Raw genomic sequence first — 21,570 nt, 5'->3', positions numbered from 1 at the left:
GTTGCTCACTTTGGTACCATGGTAGCTGTAGCAGCAGGAGTGTAGGGGGCGTCTCTGTCCACAGCTGGTGTGCTGGCTGTGGGAAACCGTCTCATCTTCTCTGCCTGTTAGCTTAGCAGCAGCAACTGTAGCCACAGTTTGCTCCGAACACTGAAGTCTATTTGACCTTTGGAGTCTGTTTGTGTTGCTGTTGAGTTCAAATATCAACTGTTGACTCTGCTTTTAATGGAATCACAAACCAAAGCGGAGCAGATCCACTGGGTTTGAGGTCGTGGTAAAGCACAAATAAAAAAAAAACATATGTTTTTAGACTTTAGCAAATGGACTGCTGTGATAGTGATGCAAACTGTCAGCTGAGTGGACCATCATGTTTAATCCTGTTCAATGAGGCAGTCTGATGTAACAAGCTCTTAGTGTCATTCAAACTCCTTAAACACTACACACTGTGATTTTCCAGTCAAATCATAAAAGGTGAAAATGAACAAAAGCAACGTGGGTAATGTGCGTTTTCCTGAAAAATAATTGGATCAAATGTTTGATGATTAATTAAGCGAGAGACTGTGATCTGTGTTGACTTATTCTCAGAGATTAAAACAAGAGGGTTGATTACATTTTTCAAAACTTTCTGCTGTGAAAGGAGCACGAGTAAACATGAAGCCAGAGAATATGTCAGCCAATCGGAAGAGAGGCTCTGAGTCTTTCATCTGATTGGCTGACTGTTTGAATGCGTGGCTGAGAGCAGTGACTGCTTTGTTGTGACATCACAAAGTTCCAGAAGTCCTGACGGCTGGTTTTAAGGCTCAGTGTCTGAATACAGGCTGTGTGCATTTCTCTGTGGACTGAGGCTTTGATACTTTCACAGTATTAATATAGAACCTAGACCTGCTTTATAATCACAAACACATGGACATCTACCTTTAGACTGGGTGGAGCTTTAAAGTCTTTTTATCTTTTCTTTTTCAACAACAACAATAAGAAGAAAGAGAACTAATGAAGACAGAATTACAGCAGTGGTGATGGTCATTCAAACGGCACCAAGCCCACTCGTGTTCCTGAGACCTTTCTCCAACACAAGCTGATTGCAGCCATCTTGACATCGGCACATTGCTCTTGTTAGCACCACAACGCCGTAAATAACTGCTGAAGAGGCTCAAACACACACACACACACACACACACACACACACACACACACACACACACAATCAAACAATGATGCTAACAATAATGAGAATGGCAGAGGCTTGATCGTTTCATCTCCACTGCGGCAGGTTAAGGTGGTAACGAGTTGCCGTGGTGATTGTGAGTTTGCGGTCTTGTTGATTGGTGCTTAATGAGGGCCTTCTTGATGGTGTCAGCGAGTGAGAGAGACATTTGAGGAGAGCAGGACAAAAAGAGCGAGGAACAGATGAACAGAGAGAGGGGGATGGTGAAATGGAGAAAAGAGGGTGAGGCGGGAACAGAAGAGAGAGGTCAGTTGGTTTGTTGTCCTGAATGAGAAAAACAAAACAAAACAAGAGTTTACCCTTTGTAGAGTTTCTTTAGTGCTTCATTAAGTTGTCAATTAAAATTTAGTCAAGATATAAAAGCTTTCGTGTGTGTAATTATGTTTAATTGTAAGTATAGCACACCTCACAATTTCTCTGTGGCAGCATCACAGAGGTGTCTGAAAACATGACCACACACACACACACACACACACACACACACACACACACACACACACACACACACACACACACACAAACACCCTCCCACCTGATGTGATGCACAGCGCTCCCCCTGCTCGGTGACAGGATGTTATGTACGCAGGGACGTGACGCGATGCATCAGGGCTGTGAGATCAGGACTCATCCGACAGGGATCTGGCCGTCAGGCATTAAATCACAGTGTTTATGGATGTGGCCTCGGTGCCGTATTTCACGCACTAACACACATCAGCTTTCCTCCCTCGCAGTTGTTACAGTCGAACCCTCCTGTTCTCAGACAGCCGCTCATATCGTTACTTTGAGTTGGCAAACTGCGGCGTCCAGCCCGACCCCTGCATCTGTTCATTGATCTCAGTGTTAGCCTCCCAGCAGAGGGAGGATCTGTCTGAGCCGCTCCCACAGCTCCTTCTCTGCTGTCATTACTTACTATGCTTTTGGTTTAATATTTAAAAAACATTGAATATTAAATATTGAAACAGACATTCTGCTCTGTCTTGTGCTTCAAAGTCACTGTTGCCTTTTTAATATTTAACCAAAACCATCATCTTTCCCTAATATCAGCCAACAGTGTGTTTACAGTTCATGTTTTTAAGTATAAACTTTTTCTCTTTACATTGACCCATAAGACCTGAGTCTCCATCTAAAACCTCAGCACTGTTCAAAAACAAGCTCCTAAAACTGAGGCTTTTCTGAAAAACTAAATCCTTTATTACTCAGCTTCTGAAGCAGATAGAAACATGGAATAAAAACATCTGAGACCTTAAACCTTTGGCTTTTCTTGTGAGTCACTGGCTTTGCCTTGGAAATTGTATATGGCTAGAAAAACAAGCACATTTGTCTACATTCTCAGTTCAATTCCACTCTTTATTATGTTTATGGATTTTTTAAAATGTTGATGGCCATCATTTACTATATAAGTCAAAGTTTTTTATTTGATGGCGGAGGACTTAGTGACAGTACTGCATCAGGTGAATGTTTACCTCAAGGTAATGGTGACATTGGCTCCTCCCCCTCCTCCTTGACTAGCTGGTTGGCAGCTTAGCTGGTTTAAAAGTGTCTGAATCTTCTAAATTGTTTTCATCCAGGTAACTGCTGTAATCTGCTCCAGCATTGCTCCTGTCCCTCAGGTTGTCAGCCATCATCTGAAACCACTGAACAAACCATTATGATTTCATCTGCCCGACCTGAATTTCAGTGGATCACAGTACATTTCATCAGTTACATGTCTTAAAAACAAGAAAATAATATAGTACGCATGTGTGTCTCATCCAGTCCTTATCTGGTTTATAATGAAAACTGCAGATAAGTTGTACATGGGCAAGTTTTAGGGTTTCTTATCTTCTCTCTTCTCCTCCGAGAGGAGGCAAACACTCTTTTGACAGTATCACTGGACAGCTCTCAGGTATAAGTCTCTCTCTCCTCTCTCTCTCTCTCGCTCTCTCTCTCTCTCTCTCTCTCTCTCTCTCTCTCTCTTTCATCTCCCATTATAACTTCTCCCCCAGGCCTTTGCTTTAATGAAAAAAAGGCAGAAAGAAAGAAAGAAATCCCAGGTCTATCAGCTTGGCTGAAGGGTTAAAGTATTATTGGAAATTTCAAGCTGCTTTAATTCTGTGGTTCCCACACAGCAGACAGTCTACATGATGCAGACAGCTATCTTTGAAACCTCCATCATATCTCAGCAGTGGTGTGTTCAAGCCGTGGCCGGGGTCACGCAGGGGAGTTCCAGCAGGGTGCAGGTGAGGTTGGTGTGCAGAGTCAAAGGAAGGAGGAAAAGAAGAACAGAGAGGAAAATGGACTGCAGACTCTCCACAGCTGGAGATGTTGCAATAAGCTCAAGTAATAATGCAGAGGCAAGAGTGGAAGTAAACAACAGTTGATATAAAGTCATATATCAGAAGGAAGCTTTATTATTCAAGTATTCCATATACACCCAGTAGTTTTTGTTGAATCTGGTTATGAGAGGCGATGATTTAACTGTGTGGTTATGTTGGAGGCTACTGTTGAATTGGGTTGCTTTATATTAAAGGTCCCATATTTTACACTTTCCTAGTGTTTTATCTGAAATGTTGACGTCCATCAGAAGATATATTTGTGTTTGTAAGAGCCAAAAACCATCTCAGGCTTCTCTCTGGAGCTGTAGTAACAACAGGTCAGTCGCGAAACAAGAAGATTTCAGGTAAAGAAACAGCAACATAAATACATTTTTACTTTATAAAAGCATTTTAAAGGGGCTGATAAGACCCAATCAGGGAGCGACTGTGGGTGTCTACATCACTACTTCCATATAGACATGACACAGTATAAAAAATTTGATCATAGTTATTAGTAATATCATGGTGTTATTAAAATGTGCTCAAAATGTTCAAAAAGTGATAAAACACAACCTGAAATCATTTCACGAAGTGATTGTTTGCATATGAACATTGAAATAATAACATGTCCAACACATCTGTGGCACAGATGAAGACCAGGACCAGTATCAGTACTGGGTTAATCTGCTGGATGTCCACTCTGAACAATGGAAAAGCAATTACTTTTTTCCATGCTGATAATTCTCTCATAGCACAGACACTGTTGACACACCTGCCTCCTGCCCAGCTCGGTGCTGTTCAGCCAGAAACACCACAGCTACACTGCAGCTGAGCTGCAGCCCCAACATAAGTTTCAAAAACACACAATCACTGAATGAAGCGTCTCAGTGGCTATGGCTCACTCTTTCTCTGGCAGCGTAAAAGGCGTCAATCACCTTTATTAGCAGGTTTCCTCGTGTTTAAAAATCTGTTTATACCTTTTAACTTTGGTATAAAAAAGTGAAAACTCTCCGGAGGAGCTCTGACCACATTTGACTGATGCCTCACAAACCCACGTGGTGTTTCTCATGCATATGGGAGACCATTGCTGATTGATGCCGTACAGAACCTAATTTGAATCAAATTAATGACAGTAATTAGTTACAGGAATCGGCCAAGGTTACCTCTGATTGGCTGACTGTTTGAGTGCGTGGCTGAGAGCAGTGACTGCTTTGTTGTGACATCACAAATTCCAGAAGTCCTGACGGCTGGTTTTAAGGCTCAGTGTCTGAATACAGGCTGTGTGCATTTCTCTGTGGACTGAGGCTTTGATACTTTCACAGTATTAATATAGAACCTAGACCTGCTTTATAATCAAAACAGACATCTACCTTTCGACTAAATGGGACCTTCAACAGGTGAACTAATATTTAATCTTCCCTTATGATATAAATTGTAAAGGTTGTGCAGTAAGAGGTCCAGTTTTTATACATCTTCAGTTTCTCTCCAACCCCCTCTTCACCCTCTCTTCACCCCCTCTCTCCCTCTCTACCTAGTTTAGTTTTTGTCCCAGTGTGATTTATGTGCGACTGTCCAACAAATTAACAATATTGCCAAAGTGTTTTGCAGTAAATTACAATAAACTGTAAGAAACATGTCACAATAATAGAGAGAAATGATTCGGCTGCTTACTTTCTCTCCCCCCATCTCTCCCCACTCGAACGCCCACTGCTTCAATCTCTGGGCTAATAAATGTGCACACAAGGGGGTTTGTCAACACACACACACACAAACACATATACACACACACACACACACACACACACACACACACACACTGAGGTGGAGGTGGAAGGCAGGAATTCATGCTGTCTGATCCCCAGTGAGAGCAGTCATTACTGCATGGCAGAAGAAAAGTCTCTCTCACACACACACACACACACACACACACACACACACACACACACACACACACACACACACACACACACACACACACACACACCTCCTCGCTGATCCTTGTAAACCAACTCCAAGCTGAGGCAAAGTGATGGGCTGAATATGTGTGTGTGATTTTGCGTGTGTGTGATTGATTCAGAGGCGGAAGGCTGATTGCTTTCTCCACTTCCTCATCTCATCAGAAGGCACGGCAGTAACAACCAAGATGTCTTCATAGGGGAGTGTTTGTTGTTTGTGTGCGGAGGAAGTTGGTGCGTGTTGATTACCATCAATTTACTGGGCTCTTGTGACTGCGTGTGCTCGTGTGTTTATTTGAAGCTGCCCTTCCCTCATCCTGTCCTCTCTCTCTCCTCCGATCCTGTCAGTCCACACACACACACACACACACACACACACACACACACACACACGCTGAGAGATGAATACCATTTGTTTGTGAAACCCTCATGTGTGTGTGTTGGAGCTTAGATGTGCTTGGACTGATCAAAAGTCTCAGTTTAACCAGAGACAGAGAGAGAGAGAGAGAGAGAGAGAGAGAGAGAGAGAGAGAGAGAGAGAGAGAGAGAGAGAGAGAGAGAGAGAGAGAGAGAGAGAGAGCAACAAGGATGAACAGAACTGAGAGGGAGAGGGAGGGAGGAGCAGAGCCTCTACAGACAAGGAAAGGAAATGACAAAAGATAAAGAAGATTAAAAAAAATGTTGTGAGGTAGGCCCTTTCATTCTTATGCCACAGCGTACTCTGATATTTTCAGTGCTTCCAACTTTGTGGTAAAAGTTTATGAAGACACCAGTTTGGTGTGGAAGAACCTGACTTGTCTGCACAGAGCAAAGGCCTCAACCCCATCCAACACCTTTGGCATGAAGAGCGATGCAGGCTGAGAGCCTCACTTTTGTCCTTGTGGCTGAATGGGAGCAAATCCCTGCAGGCAAACTCTCAGAGGACTGAAGCGCTTCAAGCTGCACATTAATGCATCAGAGGTTCCACAGTCGAATGTGGGTGTAATGTGTTCACATCCTCTTGGCCATAAACAGATCTGCATGTGACGTATCTACAGTTATCCCAAAACAATTAGGAAATCAAATTTAAACTAATGTTTAATTTTAATTTTGAAGAATAAAGGTGATTTAAAGGAGAAGAAAAAAAAGAAAAGAGGAAAAGAGAAAAGAGGAAGGATGAAATATGATGAGAAGAAACTCAAGGGAAAAAAGAGTTCAGAGTCAGTGTGTTTGTGTCAGACACACACACACACACACAGGCAACACAGGCAGATAGGTGATCAATGCAGCATCAGTTTGTTGCCACACACACACCACTCAGGTGATCTGGCCGACATTAGTAGAGAGCTCCATGCTCGACTGGTTCTGTCTGTCACACTAATTACTGTGAGTGTGTAGCTGGACACACACACACACACACACACACACACACTTTACCAATAAAGCTGAAGTGAATGGGATTCATTCACCAGATCAGATAACAAGAGGCAATAAAAGACAGATTGGGTGTGAATGTGTGTGTCTGTTTGTGTGCGTGCACATGTGTTGTTGTGTAAAGATGCTCTTTCTTTGTGTGTGTATGCTGAGCTCATTAAGAGTAGCCAGCAGACTCCAGTGACCTCCTCTAGTCTTTGTCCAGTTTCCCACTACTGATGAGAGCTGGAGGGGGGAGGTGGTGGGGGGAGGGGGGTTGAGGCAGATGAGGAGCATGTAAATTAGGGAGCAAAGAGAACAAGAAGAAGATGATTAGAGAAAGAAAAACAAGGAAATTTGAAGGGTAGGAGGACTGGAGAGGGGAAGAAAGAGGAGAAAATTGGAAGGGGAAATGTCCAAATTAAAACGAGGTGGAAGGTGAGAGACAGAGAGCTGATGGAGAAGAAGATAGAGAGGAAAAGACAACGAAGAAGAATAACTGAGACAGATAAGGAGGATAATGTGAGAGACAGAGAGAGATTGACATCATCACTGCCTCTTGTTGTGTTTGCTCTGAGCTTTATTCCTCACCAGTAAAACACCTTTTCAAATGAACTGAGTGCAGTTTTAAGATCTCCCAGCTGAGCTTTTTTATTTGCCAGACCAAAACAAATTTCATATTTTTTTTGTCCTCTGATTTGAGATGCTCAGTCCCTCAGTGGACCCGGGCCCCGCGTCTGGTTTGTGATGAAAGCCCGGCTGATGAGAGCTTTGTCGAGCCTTTGTGAAAGCTCACGAGGGCGCTCAGTAATATAAACACGCCATATTCCTTCATCTGCAGCGATAGCAGAGGTCAGAATTACCATGAAGGGTCGAGCGCTTCAAAGTGACTCAGTGGTCCTTCAGTTTGAGCTCTAACTGCAGGACCTTCGTCACGGTCAGCTGCAACATGTGGGTTCATGGAGAGTTTATCTCTCTTTTACTAACCCCCCTCCAGCACCTGCTGGTCGGGACTTTAAGCAGCGACAGCTACAGCATGACGTGATGGGACGTGGATTCACATCATATCATGTAGCTTAGCATCCCTTAACCATCCCTCCTTAAAGTCCATGGTACATCTCATGACACATCAGCTGCGGGTCCACCAAGTAACACCGATGACTGATGGAGGAGGACTTGAGCTCTGAAGTACTGTAAATCAAGATTACAAACTGCACTGAGGTCAGTTACGTGTTAGTCGAGACAAACGTGAGCAACAAAAACAAAGTGTGTTGACACAGAGGAACAGATGTCAAACTCACCCACAGGGACACGAGACGTGCAGTTGCTGTGTCTCGATTCAGACGCTGCGTTTGAAGAGCGACTGCGTCACAGCGGCGTGACTGGGCTGACAGAAGCCACAGCTGCTGATGCAAAGTGAAACTCCTCTGTAGGCCAGACCGTCCTGTATGGGCTCTGCCTTCGCGGTCTACGACGGCTACGAAGGGCCACGCTGGAGCAGACCATGTCCTCCAAAGGATGGACACAGCTTATACAGAGTCACGTATCACCTGCCTTTGTGGACGTCCTTGCAATGACACCGTAGTTACATTTAAAGTCAGTTTACCGTGACTCTCATTTAGCCTGTTGTGTATTTTCTCCTACTTGTCCATGTCCTGTTCAGTCAGCAACGTCTGGATGAATCCAAGTACAAACTTCTCATCACTGAACTGTAGTTAGCATCAGTCTCTGTGTAACTGACTGACAAACAAGGTCACAACAAACTCTGCATCAGCGACACTGGATATCATTTTTCCACCCTGACGTCTGCATGTCATCACTCGCTCTCTTTCTTTCTCTCTGCCTCTGTTTTTCTTGATTCAATAAATCCCACTCTGCTGTCTGTGCCTCCAGCTGGGGGGAGCCATATCATGGGATGCCAGTCAATACTCCCCCATTAAGCCAGTGGACAAGACAAAAATCTCTGACACTTAAAGCGCTCTCTCACACACACACACACACACAGAAACAAAAACACACCAGCAGAACAGCACAAAGACACTAATGGTCATAAGGCGTCTTGGTTTTGGACCCTGTAATACACACACACATACACATATATAGGCACAGGTGTATATTTGGACGCACACCACACTGCGGAGAGGTTGCACAGACACACAAAGACACAGTGGGTGTATTGTAAGATGCTCGCTCGATGCGGCGACAGTGTTGTGACATTTGGAAAGAGGCGTCTCAGCACAAAGCCTAAGAAGTGCTCCCCTCTTGTCTCTTCGATCTGCAGACAGGCAAAGAAGAGACCAAATAAATAACTCGTTAAAAGAAAAAAACAAGAGCCTCACGTTTTGAAAAGGCTTTTCTCTTTTTTTCATCTATAGCCAAACATTAAAAGCAAAAACAACCCATCAAGTTTAGTGGTGTATATGAGCATTAGATGGAAAATACAATCACATCAGCCTTTTAGTGAAAATGACCATTTAACCATGAGGGGAATTTATGATGTGCCAGCAAAAGATGCTAGAGCTTGTGTTGATTTCAGAGAAACTTGTTTCTGTGTTGTTGCGCTCACCTTTGAGCTTGTAGAGTTTCTAATTCACGGTGTGTTGTGCAGGAGGTGTTGCTGCATGCTAACACTACAGTGCACATCGTGTTGAGCTGCAGCAGTGGTGCCAACCACGTTTCTGTTGCACTGGCCGACAGCGTGCAGACTGCACAGATACCATAGCTGCTAATTAATGGTTGATACTAACTTGTCAATTCTGGCCATAAATATGTTTTATTATGAAAATCATTTTTCTTTCTAATATTTTGACAGTAGTTCCACAGTTTATTTGAGGTGAGGATGATCCTCTCTGCTGTTCCTGACACTGAACCATCTTTAACTTAATGTGAGGAATTTCTCAATTCCTTTAGAAATAATAGGGAAATATGAGACTTCACATCTGACCTGCTCCCGCAGCCTCACAGTTTTTTCCTGACATAACCTCCCAGAGCCAATTTAAACTCATCACTTTACTGATTCTGGTCAAACTGGTTTCACAAATGAAATCCTCTACCTTCCTGCTAGATCTCATTACCTACCCTCCCATGGAAAGGTGTTTCAAACAGTTGGTTCAGCCCTGCTCCTGATCCCACCCCCTTATACGAGGCAATTTCAAAATATACCTTTTTTGTATGTGTTTATCTCAGATATTAGGAGTATCACAGAGTCCACCCTCATCAGAGTAAATGCTGCAGGTAATTATCTAGTTCTTGCCTTTAAGCTCTTCATTAGATAAAGTGCATTATAGTGAAATAATTACATACTGTATATATGCTCCTGCTTTCCTGTCAGAACTCACCTGTTATGGGCGCAGTCACCTGGCAGGTGGCAGATCAGGTGAACTCCTGGGGTGGGATGCAGACTTGGGGGAAGCCTTGTGGACAGGAGAGAGATACCAGTCTGCAGGAATGGTTGGTTTGACACGAGACTGTGGCACGATTCTCTGAACTCTTTTTCATTCAAGCCGATCAGTCTCTCCATCACTACATCAGTATGCTCGGCACTCTGTGAGAAACATCAGCTGTTGCTGCTTCATGGCAAATGGAACCAGTTGAGCTGGTTTGGCATCTGGTTAGGATCCTCCTGGGTGCCTTTAAATCCAGGTCTTCTAGGAACATTCAACTTGGGAGGAGGCCTCAAGGTCGAACACGCTTAAGAGATTATGTACCTTATCTGGCCTGGGAACACCTCAGAATCCTCCAGGAAGAGCAGGAAAATGATGCTGGGGAGAAGGATGTCTGGACTACGTTACTTGACCTGCTGCCACCATGACCCAACCTGAAGAAAATGGATGGATGGACGGATGGACCAGTTTAGTTGATTCTATTACAGCAATAGAGTGAATGTTAAAACTGATGATGATCAACAGGGGGACACAGATAATTTTGGAAAAATAATTTTCTGAAAAAAAAAAGAAAAAAAAAGAACCCAACATGACACTGGGATTTATGAAAACAATTTTTTATTTTCTTTCAAATCACAGCCCTGAAAAAGCCACATTAGGGATTTTGCTTTAATGATCAAGGAAATGGTTTTAAAAGATCCATCGTCAAAGATTATTCATAACACAAGACCCACTGGAGGTATCATCACACACCACGATGAAAATCAAATGGCTTTTGAAGTAAAAGACATTTTCTTTTATAATTTAATCTGACTGTTGCAGATATAATTGGCTGAGTGACATTATTGTAACGAGCAGCTGGATTCATGCCTTTAATCTGGGTCCTCGAGCGTTTCTCTTCCTTTCCTCCACTTTCCCGGCCACGATGACATTTTTTATCTGGCGATGAATGTGTTCGGTACCTCCCTCCATCTTCCTGCCTCCATCGCTCTCTCCTTCCAGGTCGCAGCCTGTATCTCTCTGTCTGTCACTCTGCCATTCTCAGCCAATTACTGGCTGGCTTCAGGTGCTTAACCCCAGGCCTCACCATCAATTGGCTCATTATATCGCTGCTTTAAATCTTCCTCTCGTCCCCTCTAGCTCTCGGTTTCTGCCTGTTCCCCCTGTTCCTCCTCCTTTTTTTTTCTTTTCTTCTATCAGCCTTGTTTTTGACTTTACGTCTCTCTCATGTATTTCCACTTTCATATTGCTTCTCTTCTTCTCCCTCTGTCCCTCATTGTCTCTCTTTTTACTTTCTTCTTTCTGAGTCTTGTGTTTGTCACTGTCCCCATCTTTCCCTCCCACAAATGAGACTCTCGCCTTCAACACCCCCTCCTTCTTTCCCTCACTACAGTATCCCTTTCTCCCGCCCTTCTCCGGACCCCTCATTCTGCAAATTTCTCCAACTCAATTGTCCCTTCCCTTCCTGTAGGCAGCAATGGTATTAATACAGCAGGATTTAAAATAGATTTCCTCTCTGCTCCATTTTGAATTACATTAGTGCGTGGTTTGGCTCAGAGCTTTCCTCTTCTTGCTGCTTATCACAATATACATTCACCCAGCATCCATCCTGCTGACAGACTACAGCGCTAACCACTGAAGATGTTGTTGTGCTGCAGCCACTCTGCAGCTGTGGTATGATGTGATGTTTTATAGCAGGAAGATCAAGAAAACTTTGTTTTACCTACTTTAGAAAAGGATGGGGGCAGTAACTTTAAAGCCAACAGGGCCTCAGTGTCGTGCTCAGTGACCAGCGGGCTGGGAGGTCGCTGGTAGGAACATTTCTCCGGCACCGGCTCCCAACATGTGCTCCAACCTGAACAACCATACTGTCAGGGCTGAACAATGGCTCGGACTCAGATGCAGATTGACACAGTAGCGAGTTCACAATGTCCTTTAATCAGGCAAAAGTCGGTACACTGGAGATCAGTCCGCGGAGCAAAGGTATCAAAATCGGTGGGCAAAGGCAGGGTCAAAAACCAAAAACTAGACAAGATACGAGTAAGGCACACGGGGAATAAAGGCTGGAACGTAGTCATACAGAACTAGACGAACTGGCACAGAAGGGAGGGAACACAGAGACTAAATACTCAGGGAGAGGGAAGACAATGAGACACAGGTGCAGCACATTAGGGCAGGGCAGGTAATCACACAAGGGGAGGACACATGAGGGCAGGAAGTGAGGAACCTGAAATGAGAAAAGAGGTGAGTCTCAAAATAAAACAGGAAGTACAAGACAACACACTAGGGGAAACAAAAAAGGGAACTCAGCTATCCAGCTGAGGCATGACACATACAGGACGTTTGTTAGCGCCCCTACAGTGGCAGGTGTACTGGACCGTGGTTGTCATGGTTACAATGATAAACAGTCGTGAGTTTGTTAGGTTTAGGCACAAAAACTGCTTGAGACGATTTAAGATCATGGTTCTCTTCCTTCAAATTAGATGATCTTTGCTTTTCTTCGGGATAAAAATCAGACGGTTAGCATTAGCATTAATAGCTTCCATGTATACAGCAGCTCTATCTGTGTCGACCTAAGAAACAAAGAAAACTCAAAGAAATGCTTACATATGATTTAAAACCATATTCACATCCAATTTCTTATTTGTTGATCTCTGGATAAAGTTATTTTTCTGTCTCCCAAAGGTTAGAGAGAGAGATGTAGCTCTGCTCCAGAGTTTAAAGGAATTCTGCCGTTCAGTCAGATATGGTGAGTTATGGTTTAGCTCTCAGTATTTGACTCCATGCAGGGAGACATAATTAAAATCCACTAAAAGGCATCTGCTACTCGTCGATTTAATCCAATTTATCCAAGTCACGAAGCTCCAGGGTGTCGCCCTGTCTGCAGCTGCGTGTGTGTGTGTGTGTTTTGGGCCATGGGTTGAGTGTGTCTTTGTATGTTTTAAGTTATTTGTTTGTTTGTGTCCCTGTACATGTAGAGATTGAGGCGAATGTACGTCTTCTCTGAAAAGAACAGTTTCAAACTTCTGTGTGTGTGTGTGTGTGTGTGTGTGTGTGTGTGGAGGCAATGAGCCAAATTAATGACATTCTTAAAGCTGTCATGATTAAGAGGCTGATAATTTGATGAGGCTGCTGTCGAGGTGCTTCGTGGTGAAATATTACAGACTTGACTTTTATTTTCATTAATGAGGTGAATCTGAGATCGTCCTTAAGTGCTGTGGTGAGGGAGCGAGTGTGTGTCTGTGCTGGTGTGCTTCTACACGTGGGCTCATAGGTGTTGTCTTTATGTAAGGACCTCATAGGTACTTCAGTTTGGGCGGGGCTGTAAAACACAGAAACATACAAACGTGCACTTGGACACAAACAACACACGCACACTTTTCTTAAATCCAAGGACGGCGATCTTGCTTTTTTGCTTGTGTGTGTGTGTGTGTTGTGTGTGTGTGTGTGTGTGTGTGTGTTTAGATAGAGGTTAGGCTGTTATTTCTTCGCTGTGAGGATGCAGATTAAAAGTGCAACCTCTGCAACATATCAACGGTCACACACCTAATGCTGAAGATATATGAGCCTCAGGGGAGTGTGTGTGTGAGTGTGTGTGTGTGTGTGTGTTGTAGTGGTGGGAGTTGTCAGGATCTCGAGTATTAATTGTATTTCTAGCCTTTGGCAGTGTATCTTTAGAAATATGTAATTTCCCTGTGCACACCAATACACACACACACACACACAAATATCAGACAAACAGACACACACACAGCCTGGAACAGAGAGCCATCCCTGCTATGTTGAACCCAGAGGGAAGCTCTCTGTGTTTTCCTCTGACTCTTCTTTTATTCTCATTTTTTTATGTTTTCGCCTTTTAGGTCTTTGAATACAGAACGAATGAGAAACACAGGAAGCTGGAGACAGGTGGAGAGCAGCACAGGTGTAGGAGGCCATGGAGAGAGAGAGAAGAAAACACAGGGCTCCGTTTTGACGGCACAGTTGCAAAGATCAGCATGAAATCGTCAGGTCTTGCAGCCACGGCCAATGAGAGCATACTGAAGAGCGCCGCACTCTGATTCAATCCACGTGCTCAGAAAAAGATGGAGAGCAGGTGGAGCATTTGGAGAACAAAGCTTGTTGCTGTACCACATTCAAGCACAGTGCATCACCTTTCGAATGTGGAGGGAATTTATGTGTGTGTTTGAATCCAGAGGCTGCATGTGAATGATCGGTTGTTCTCTGGATCAGATCTTCAGAACGTTGTGTCAGTGTCCTGTGACTCGGTGACCCAGACCCGGGGTGAGACTGGGAGATGTTACCTCTGTGGAGTTGTTGTAGGTACGCATTAACTACCTGGGGACTGGGCCAGGCGCAGTTTCACCTGTCCTCACTGCTTGTTAGGAGACACTAGGAGCCGGGGGGTGGTTGGTTTTCATTAAGTCAGATCATATCGTGAGCTTTTATTTCCATTTTAGGTTTCTTTTAGGAGAAGTTACTCATGGCTCTTGCTTTCAGAGTCCTCTTGTGGTTTTATGTGTTTCTTTGATTTGAACAGCGTCCACGAGCCCTGTTTTTCTTGTAGCTGCCTCCTGGTTGTTTGTTTGGGTCAATGATGTGAGCTGCTTGCAAATGAAGAACTTTATTTTACTGAATACACCTGGTCTTACATCGCCTTCCTTTCCCCTAACGAGCTGCTCTCGTGCAGCAAGCACGATTAAATGGCTCCACAAATGAGAGCTAAGATTCCAGACCAAAGTCGCCAAGGGAAATAATATCAGCCTTTTCCTCAGCAACAACTACTTTCCCTCCATATCATTTTTTTAATCATCATGACATTTTGATAAGTAGTCTAGAAAAGGAAAATCCCAGGTGAGTCGGGAATCGTCATAAATGTTGGACATGACTGTCACCAGGAGGGTTTTTCTAAATTTGACTGACACAGGCAGCGGATTCCATCTCCACAACAAGCCAAGTGTGTCTTAGAAAAGCTTGAACCCAAGAAGCTAAAATTGTGATTTACAATTTAAAAGCAAAGATGGTGGTAAAATGGGAGGGAAAATGAGAGGGAAGTGAGTGACTGAGGTAGAGAATGAGCACAAGAGGCAGGTGGGAAAGTTCAAGGAGGGATGAATGAGAACTGATGGGAGCAATGATAAAACAGACACAGAAAACATTATGAAAAAAAGTATTAATGACAGCAAAGGAAAACATAAGGAAAAAAGTAAATGAGGAAGGATTAGACTGAAACAAAAGGAACAGGAGAGCAACACAGAGGATGGGGAGCATAGGGAGGCAGTAAGATTGATTTCCACTCCTCCTCTCCCTCCCCTCCCTCTTCTCCCTGGAATGGCTCCCTAAAGTCTTTGGATTAATGGCTCCATTTCTGCTGCTCATTCATCAGATTCAGGAAGGCATCCCAAAACACAATGCCTCACTAGGCTCTTGCCTGAACTAGATATCTACCTGCCAAAACATCCAATAGACCCTTAAGTACTTTCAAAGGCAGGCAAAACAACTTTTTATCTCTTCCTCAGGTCAAATCAGGGGGGAATTAGCACTATCCTCCGGCACAGATGCTTGTTAGCCAGAATACTGTACGTAATAGCAGACGGTTCAGCCCGGAGTGGCAGAAAAATCAAGGAAAAGTCAACCCCGGTGCTAAAAGACCTGGATTTGGTTCTTATGTACAGCCATGGGAATTAGCTTCCATCGGTCACCATTTTCAAATGTTCCCACAGTTCATTTCCTAATGCAAGAGTCATTTATCCAGCACATCCACACTTCATCACTTTCCACCATTTTTGTACAATCACCAACCTCAACATCAGATTCATGTGAAAGATATAATCACATTAAAGTTGTGTATAAACAGGGGCTTGAAAGAGATTGTGATTCTGAAGGTGGTGGCGAGATCAGTGGGGTAGTCACAGCCTGACAGTTGCAGTCAGACAGTTGTTCGTTTGAACAAGCTGCATAATCGGCCTGTGCTTCACTGCACCAGAGCAGCAGTCTGGTATAAAAGCAGTGAAGTGCTGTTTGTGGTTGGTGTTGTTCTGTAGTGGGGGGCGAGGAAGCCTCTGGCTGTACGCTCTGTTGTCCTCTTAATGGGACCAAGGACCACTTGTATCGCCTGGTCCACCACAGGGGGGAGGAGGCCTCACTGTTTGGCCTTGTCACATCGTGTGCCAGCTGAGTTGTTCAAAGTGCCCCCTCACAGTGTGTGATGGCTAACATGCCAGCCCCTGACCCATCCTGATTAATGAGGGTGGGGCTGTGTCCCTCTGCAGGTACGAGGGTTCCTCCTCCACATGTACACAATAAGCCTGTCTTTTCCTTCCATCTGTCCATTGGTGCATTTATCCATCCATCCATCCATCCATCCATCCATCCATCCATCCATCCATCCATCCATCGTGTTAGCTGTGGACACATCAACACACTTTCTTTGAGCTTCTCGCTCCTTGTTTTTACGTCCTGCTGGACGTCAGTCTTTTCTTCCTCACATCATAATCAGTCTTTGATGTGCACGTGGGTGTAGAGAGCGGCTCAGGAATGGAGGCACCGGCGAGATGGAAAATAGATGGAGGCATGTCGATGGAGGGAAAGAGCAGAGAGGAGAGGAGGAAGAGAGAATAAATCAGATGGATGATGTGGCAAATCTGGCATTTGTCATGACCAAGGGCAGCCTGGGAGACACCATCATCGACTTAACGATGTAAACAAAGTTATAATTCAAATAACCTCGCCGGCTCTCTTCCTCTCCATCTCTCTTCCTCTCCATCTCTCTCTCTCAGCATCTCTCTCCATCCTACTCAATTCATCAGCAACAGTTTTTTTTCTCTCTCCTATTTATTTCTGTCTCTTCTCTCTGTGTTTCCCTCCATCTGCAGCAGTCCTGGTCTTTAGTTTGACCACAGTTGGAAATGCATTTTTAGAACAACTGAGGTTTGGACGATAATCTTGAAATGAAATTTCAGGTATGATTGAACAGCAGGGCCAATGGGTTGAGCTTTAAATTTAACATTAGTCTGACTGGTATAATCTCTGCTGCCTCTTGTTCATTTTTATTTTGTTGAATTGTCCTCCCCCACCCCCACCACCAGTGTTTCCCCACCAGAAATGAACAGTCTGTTTAGGGGGGCTCCAACCGAGCTGGAGTCAGATTATCTGAAAGATTAGCTCCCTTCATTCCCGACTCACAGACTACTGGATTAAGTGGGTGGTAGTTGTGGCGATGGCTGGCAATAGGGGGGGGCAGATTGGTTTGGTTGCTGCGTGTTGGTTTTGGCCTGTTCCTCTCCAGACCTCAGAGCGTAAATGTGACTTGAGTCTGTGCAGAAACACGAGTCGCTGCAGTCAGAGGAGCTTTGATTTATTGCTTTTCTTGGGGAAAACTGGTTATTTAATTCTCTCTCCTCAGCTCAGTGATGAGCGATTATGTCTCTCTAATTGTGGAATCATGGTGCGCGCCTTCATTACAGGTACATCACTTGATGTGTTTAAGTATGCATAATTATAGGTTAGCTCACATTTGTTCTCTGGAGGAGTTTGACTGAAAACAGGATCAGCTCAGTTTTAGACTCCCACTGAAATGTCTGTGCTTCTGATCAGGCAGATATGGTACTAAATGATTTTTCTTATTTCATTAGTGTTCATAAGTTTCATTCTTTGTCCAATTTGTAACTTACTGATCCTGCTGAGGGTTGTGGGGGCTGGTGCTATCCCAGCATGCACTGTGTTAGAGACAAGATTTACCCCACAACAGATTTGTATGTTAAATTTATCCAAATATTTCTTGCTTCAGTTTCCACCAACCTGCTCCAGCTCACTGCTTCACCCAGACATCATGACTAACCTGCATATTTTAGCTTAGTGTTTGTTATCAGGCTCCTGCTTCTTTTCATCATCAAATGATGAAAATCATTCAGGTAGGAACACAGGGTCGACCCCGTGTGGTCAGGGGTCCTGTAGCTCAACCTGACCTCACCACTCATCACTATTCAACTCCACAGTGTTATAATTATGTCATGATATTATTATAATATAATGGTATATTTAAAATTACAATAAATGCATATTATATTGTCATAGTATCACTCCACTATTATTATATTATTTCATACTATTTTGTATTGTTATCATGTTTTTGTTGTAAGATATATCATATAAAACCAGTCTCCCCAGACTATTATCTGTAATATAAACACACACACACACACACACATGCATACCACAGACTCACACAATACACATCATATTGTTTTCATTTTTATATCTCTATAACTGTCCTTTATTATATACCCTTCATGTCTCACCTGTTTTTGTTACGTTATCTCACCAATAAAGGAATAAAAAGAAAATGGAAATAAAAAGTATATAATTTAAAAATGATGGTGGTCTGGTATCAGATAACAAGTCCATGAGTGGTTCACTGGCTCAAGGCCTGTCATGCCTGCACGAAAAATAAACTTGATTATATGAACTGTAACAAGAAAGTGGATATCTTAAGAAAAACTTGTCATTCTTGAGTCTGACTGCTGTGTGATGACCTGCAAGTTCTTTTCTCTTGAATAAAATGGAAATGGAGCAAACAGTTGCAGTCAGATATGGTGAAGCTCTGTTTTCTGGGGACAGAATGTGGGCTGTGTGAAAGCATATTGCCTGCTGTGCTGACCCGAGGATCGGGTTATAAGTTGGTTATGTCACTTCCCCCCTGCAGCTTTCTTGGCTGCCAAATGTCAGTCTGCCACAGTTTTATCCAGGAATAGTGGATTACTATATAGGCTTTGGTCTTTTAAGTAGAAACACAGACTCTTTAAACCATAAAGCACCCCAGGGAGTCCATCCCAACTCACAAACACACAGATCTGTCAATGCAGTGCACGCACACACACACACGCGCACACACACACACACACACACACACACACATATATATATACAAAAAAAGAAAAACAAAACAAAATAAGATATAAATCAATAATAAGACTTAAGATAATAAGATTTCTCAGACTTGCAATAATGATCCTGTTCTCATCTTGAGCTGAAATATAGCTTTTCCCCATCTGCAGACTCACACACACTAACATACAGTACACACACACACACAGACACACACAGACACACACACTCGTCTCCTGTCTCAGATGGCCAGTAAGATGGCTAATCCATGGTGCCGTTGTCTAATCTTGTCTCATTAGGCTGATCTTACATTTATAGTAAGTAGCTTGTTTTAACAATCTCATAATGCACTTAAATGTCTTCATACACAATTGTTAAATTAAGGGTTAACTTTAAGTCTTTCAGCCTGGTTAATTATTATAGGAGGTGTCAAATCATTTGGCTTTTCCAATCAGTCAGTCATTACAACTTATTGGCCAAGAGAAGATGTTTAAGTTAATTTTAAGGATTACTGAATCGATTTTTGGTCAGGGCTGGTTGATAGTGACAGAAAAAAAAGAGAAATGATGCTAAATATTTGTGATGGACAGATTTTGCCTCAGTTTGAAATCATAAATTAGAATGAATTTATTTAAGAAGCTAAATATTTTCCCTGCTTTAGATGTGACACACAGAGTTTTACTATTAAATCTTGCTGTTTTGGGATAAATTATTTTTTTTATTTTTTATTTTTTAATTTCAGGGCCAAAATTCATTTTTCCTATGCAGCTGTTCTGTCCAGGTTTGGTAGATCACACAAGTCGTCATGAGTGAAGTTTTCATTTTCACTGGAAGAAGAACGGCTGGTGCAGCTTCTTTAATTATACACTGACCTGTTCTGGTTGCCGTCATTAAATGATAGAAACTAATTAAGCAGACAGGGAGATCAGCTTGAGCAGGCTTGTTAGTGTGCAGTCAGTCGTGGTACACAAACCTGGGGATGAGAGCCCAACATATGGCTGGAACAATGCTGTGTGTGTGTGTGTGTGTGTGTGTGTGTGTGTGTGTGTGTGTGTGTGTGTGTGTGACATATGGGATAGGTAGTAATAACCACTCCAACCATCTGCAGATCAATAAGGGACTTCTGTGCTAATCTGTGGCTTGTAAATCTGGGCTCCTCTGTTGTGACACAGCATGGCCTGATGGTTAGAGACACCGTCCAGTGACTAACAGACCACAGGTCGGAACCTCTGAACCATCAGAGTCGGGCCCTGCAGAGGGCCATTAAGTAAATACACCAGCTGAATCTGGTACATGTCAAACTTCTGCCCCTGTAGGGACACCAGGGCTGGTTGTAAAACGTTTTGTCTAATCAAATTTACCTTAGAGACTTTCTCATCTAATACAAGTTACATTGTTCAAACTTCAACAGTATCAGAACTAATCATATATAGATTTGGTCCAAAAAAATGATTTTGTTACCTGTATTGCTGCTGCTGCAAAAGGTTTTAATCACAATCACAAAGAGTTTGAGGAAAGTTAAGTGAAATTCTTTTGTCATATTCCACAGTTTATGAAAGATGGTGATGTGAAAGGTTTATTGAGAGGAACTTGAGTAACTGCTGAAGAGATGTGAGGTGAATGTCGCTTTCTAAAGCTATGTTATTTAAACAATGTAAAAGCAAGCTTCAGTTTGGTGATAAACATTTTAAACTTGGGTGGCAACAAAAACTGTCCTCACGATGATCAGATGTGAATTCATGACCGATACAGCCGGGAAAGATCGTCCTGTAACTTAAAGTTCACAAGTTTAAGTCTGAAAACTCTCTAACCATGGTGACTCGGTCCCCGTGTCACTGTGCTGCAGTGAAATAATTGGCTCAACAGCCTTTTCTTGGATGTTTCCCCTGCTGAGCTGAAGAACTAACTTTTCTTTCTGTCCACATCTGTCTCTCTTCAGATCCAGTCCACGGTCCCCAGAATGTGAACGTGGTGGATGTCAGAGCTCGCCAGCTGACGATACAGTGGGAGACCTTTGGTTACGCCGTGACGCGCTGCCACAGCTACAACCTGACGGTACGCACGGCTGCTCATATGTTGTGTGGTGCAAGTTACATTAACTAGTCTCCACCATGATGTTGCATTATCTGAAGCTGTAAGAATTGGTGCCATTATTGGGCCCTTTTTATGTAAAAGTTAAGTTTTGACAAGTTCATTATTTTAAGATGTTGACTGAAATTTAAAACGTCATTTTCAATCGTGAAGATCTTCACAGGGTTCTCTCCTTTCAGCTCTATCAAAGCATTACAAGGTTAAGTCCATTACATAAGGGCAGCTCCATGTTAATCATTGTTTTTAACTTATGCACTTGTGTAGCACTTTTCTGGTCTTAGAGACCCCTCGAAGAGCTTCACAATAAATACAACATTCAACCATTCTCTCCGACATCCACACACTGA

The 21,570-nt window shown here is 43.2% G+C and overlaps 1 protein-coding gene across 4 annotated transcripts in view; it reads left to right on the top strand.

Annotated features, from left to right (window-relative positions):
- The window catches only part of ptprt (protein tyrosine phosphatase receptor type T), a 317,399-nt gene that overhangs the window by 121,230 nt on the left and 174,599 nt on the right, over nt 1-21,570 (top strand). For all 4 annotated transcript variants that reach the window (XM_071493994.1, XM_071493993.1, XM_071493992.1 and 1 more), the window contains exon 9: nt 21,072-21,187. In XM_071493994.1, the coding sequence (XP_071350095.1) occupies nt 21,072-21,187 (116 nt within the window). The remainder of the gene's footprint in view (nt 1-21,071; nt 21,188-21,570) is intronic.

The sequence above is a fragment of the Trachinotus anak genome, unplaced genomic scaffold, assembly GCF_046630095.1.
Source record: "Trachinotus anak isolate AG129_WGS33_773 ecotype Australia unplaced genomic scaffold, CSIRO_AGI_Tana_v1 ptg000013l, whole genome shotgun sequence".
Taxonomy (NCBI): domain Eukaryota; kingdom Metazoa; phylum Chordata; class Actinopteri; order Carangiformes; family Carangidae; genus Trachinotus; species Trachinotus anak.
This window is presented reverse-complemented; position numbering and strand designations above follow the sequence as displayed.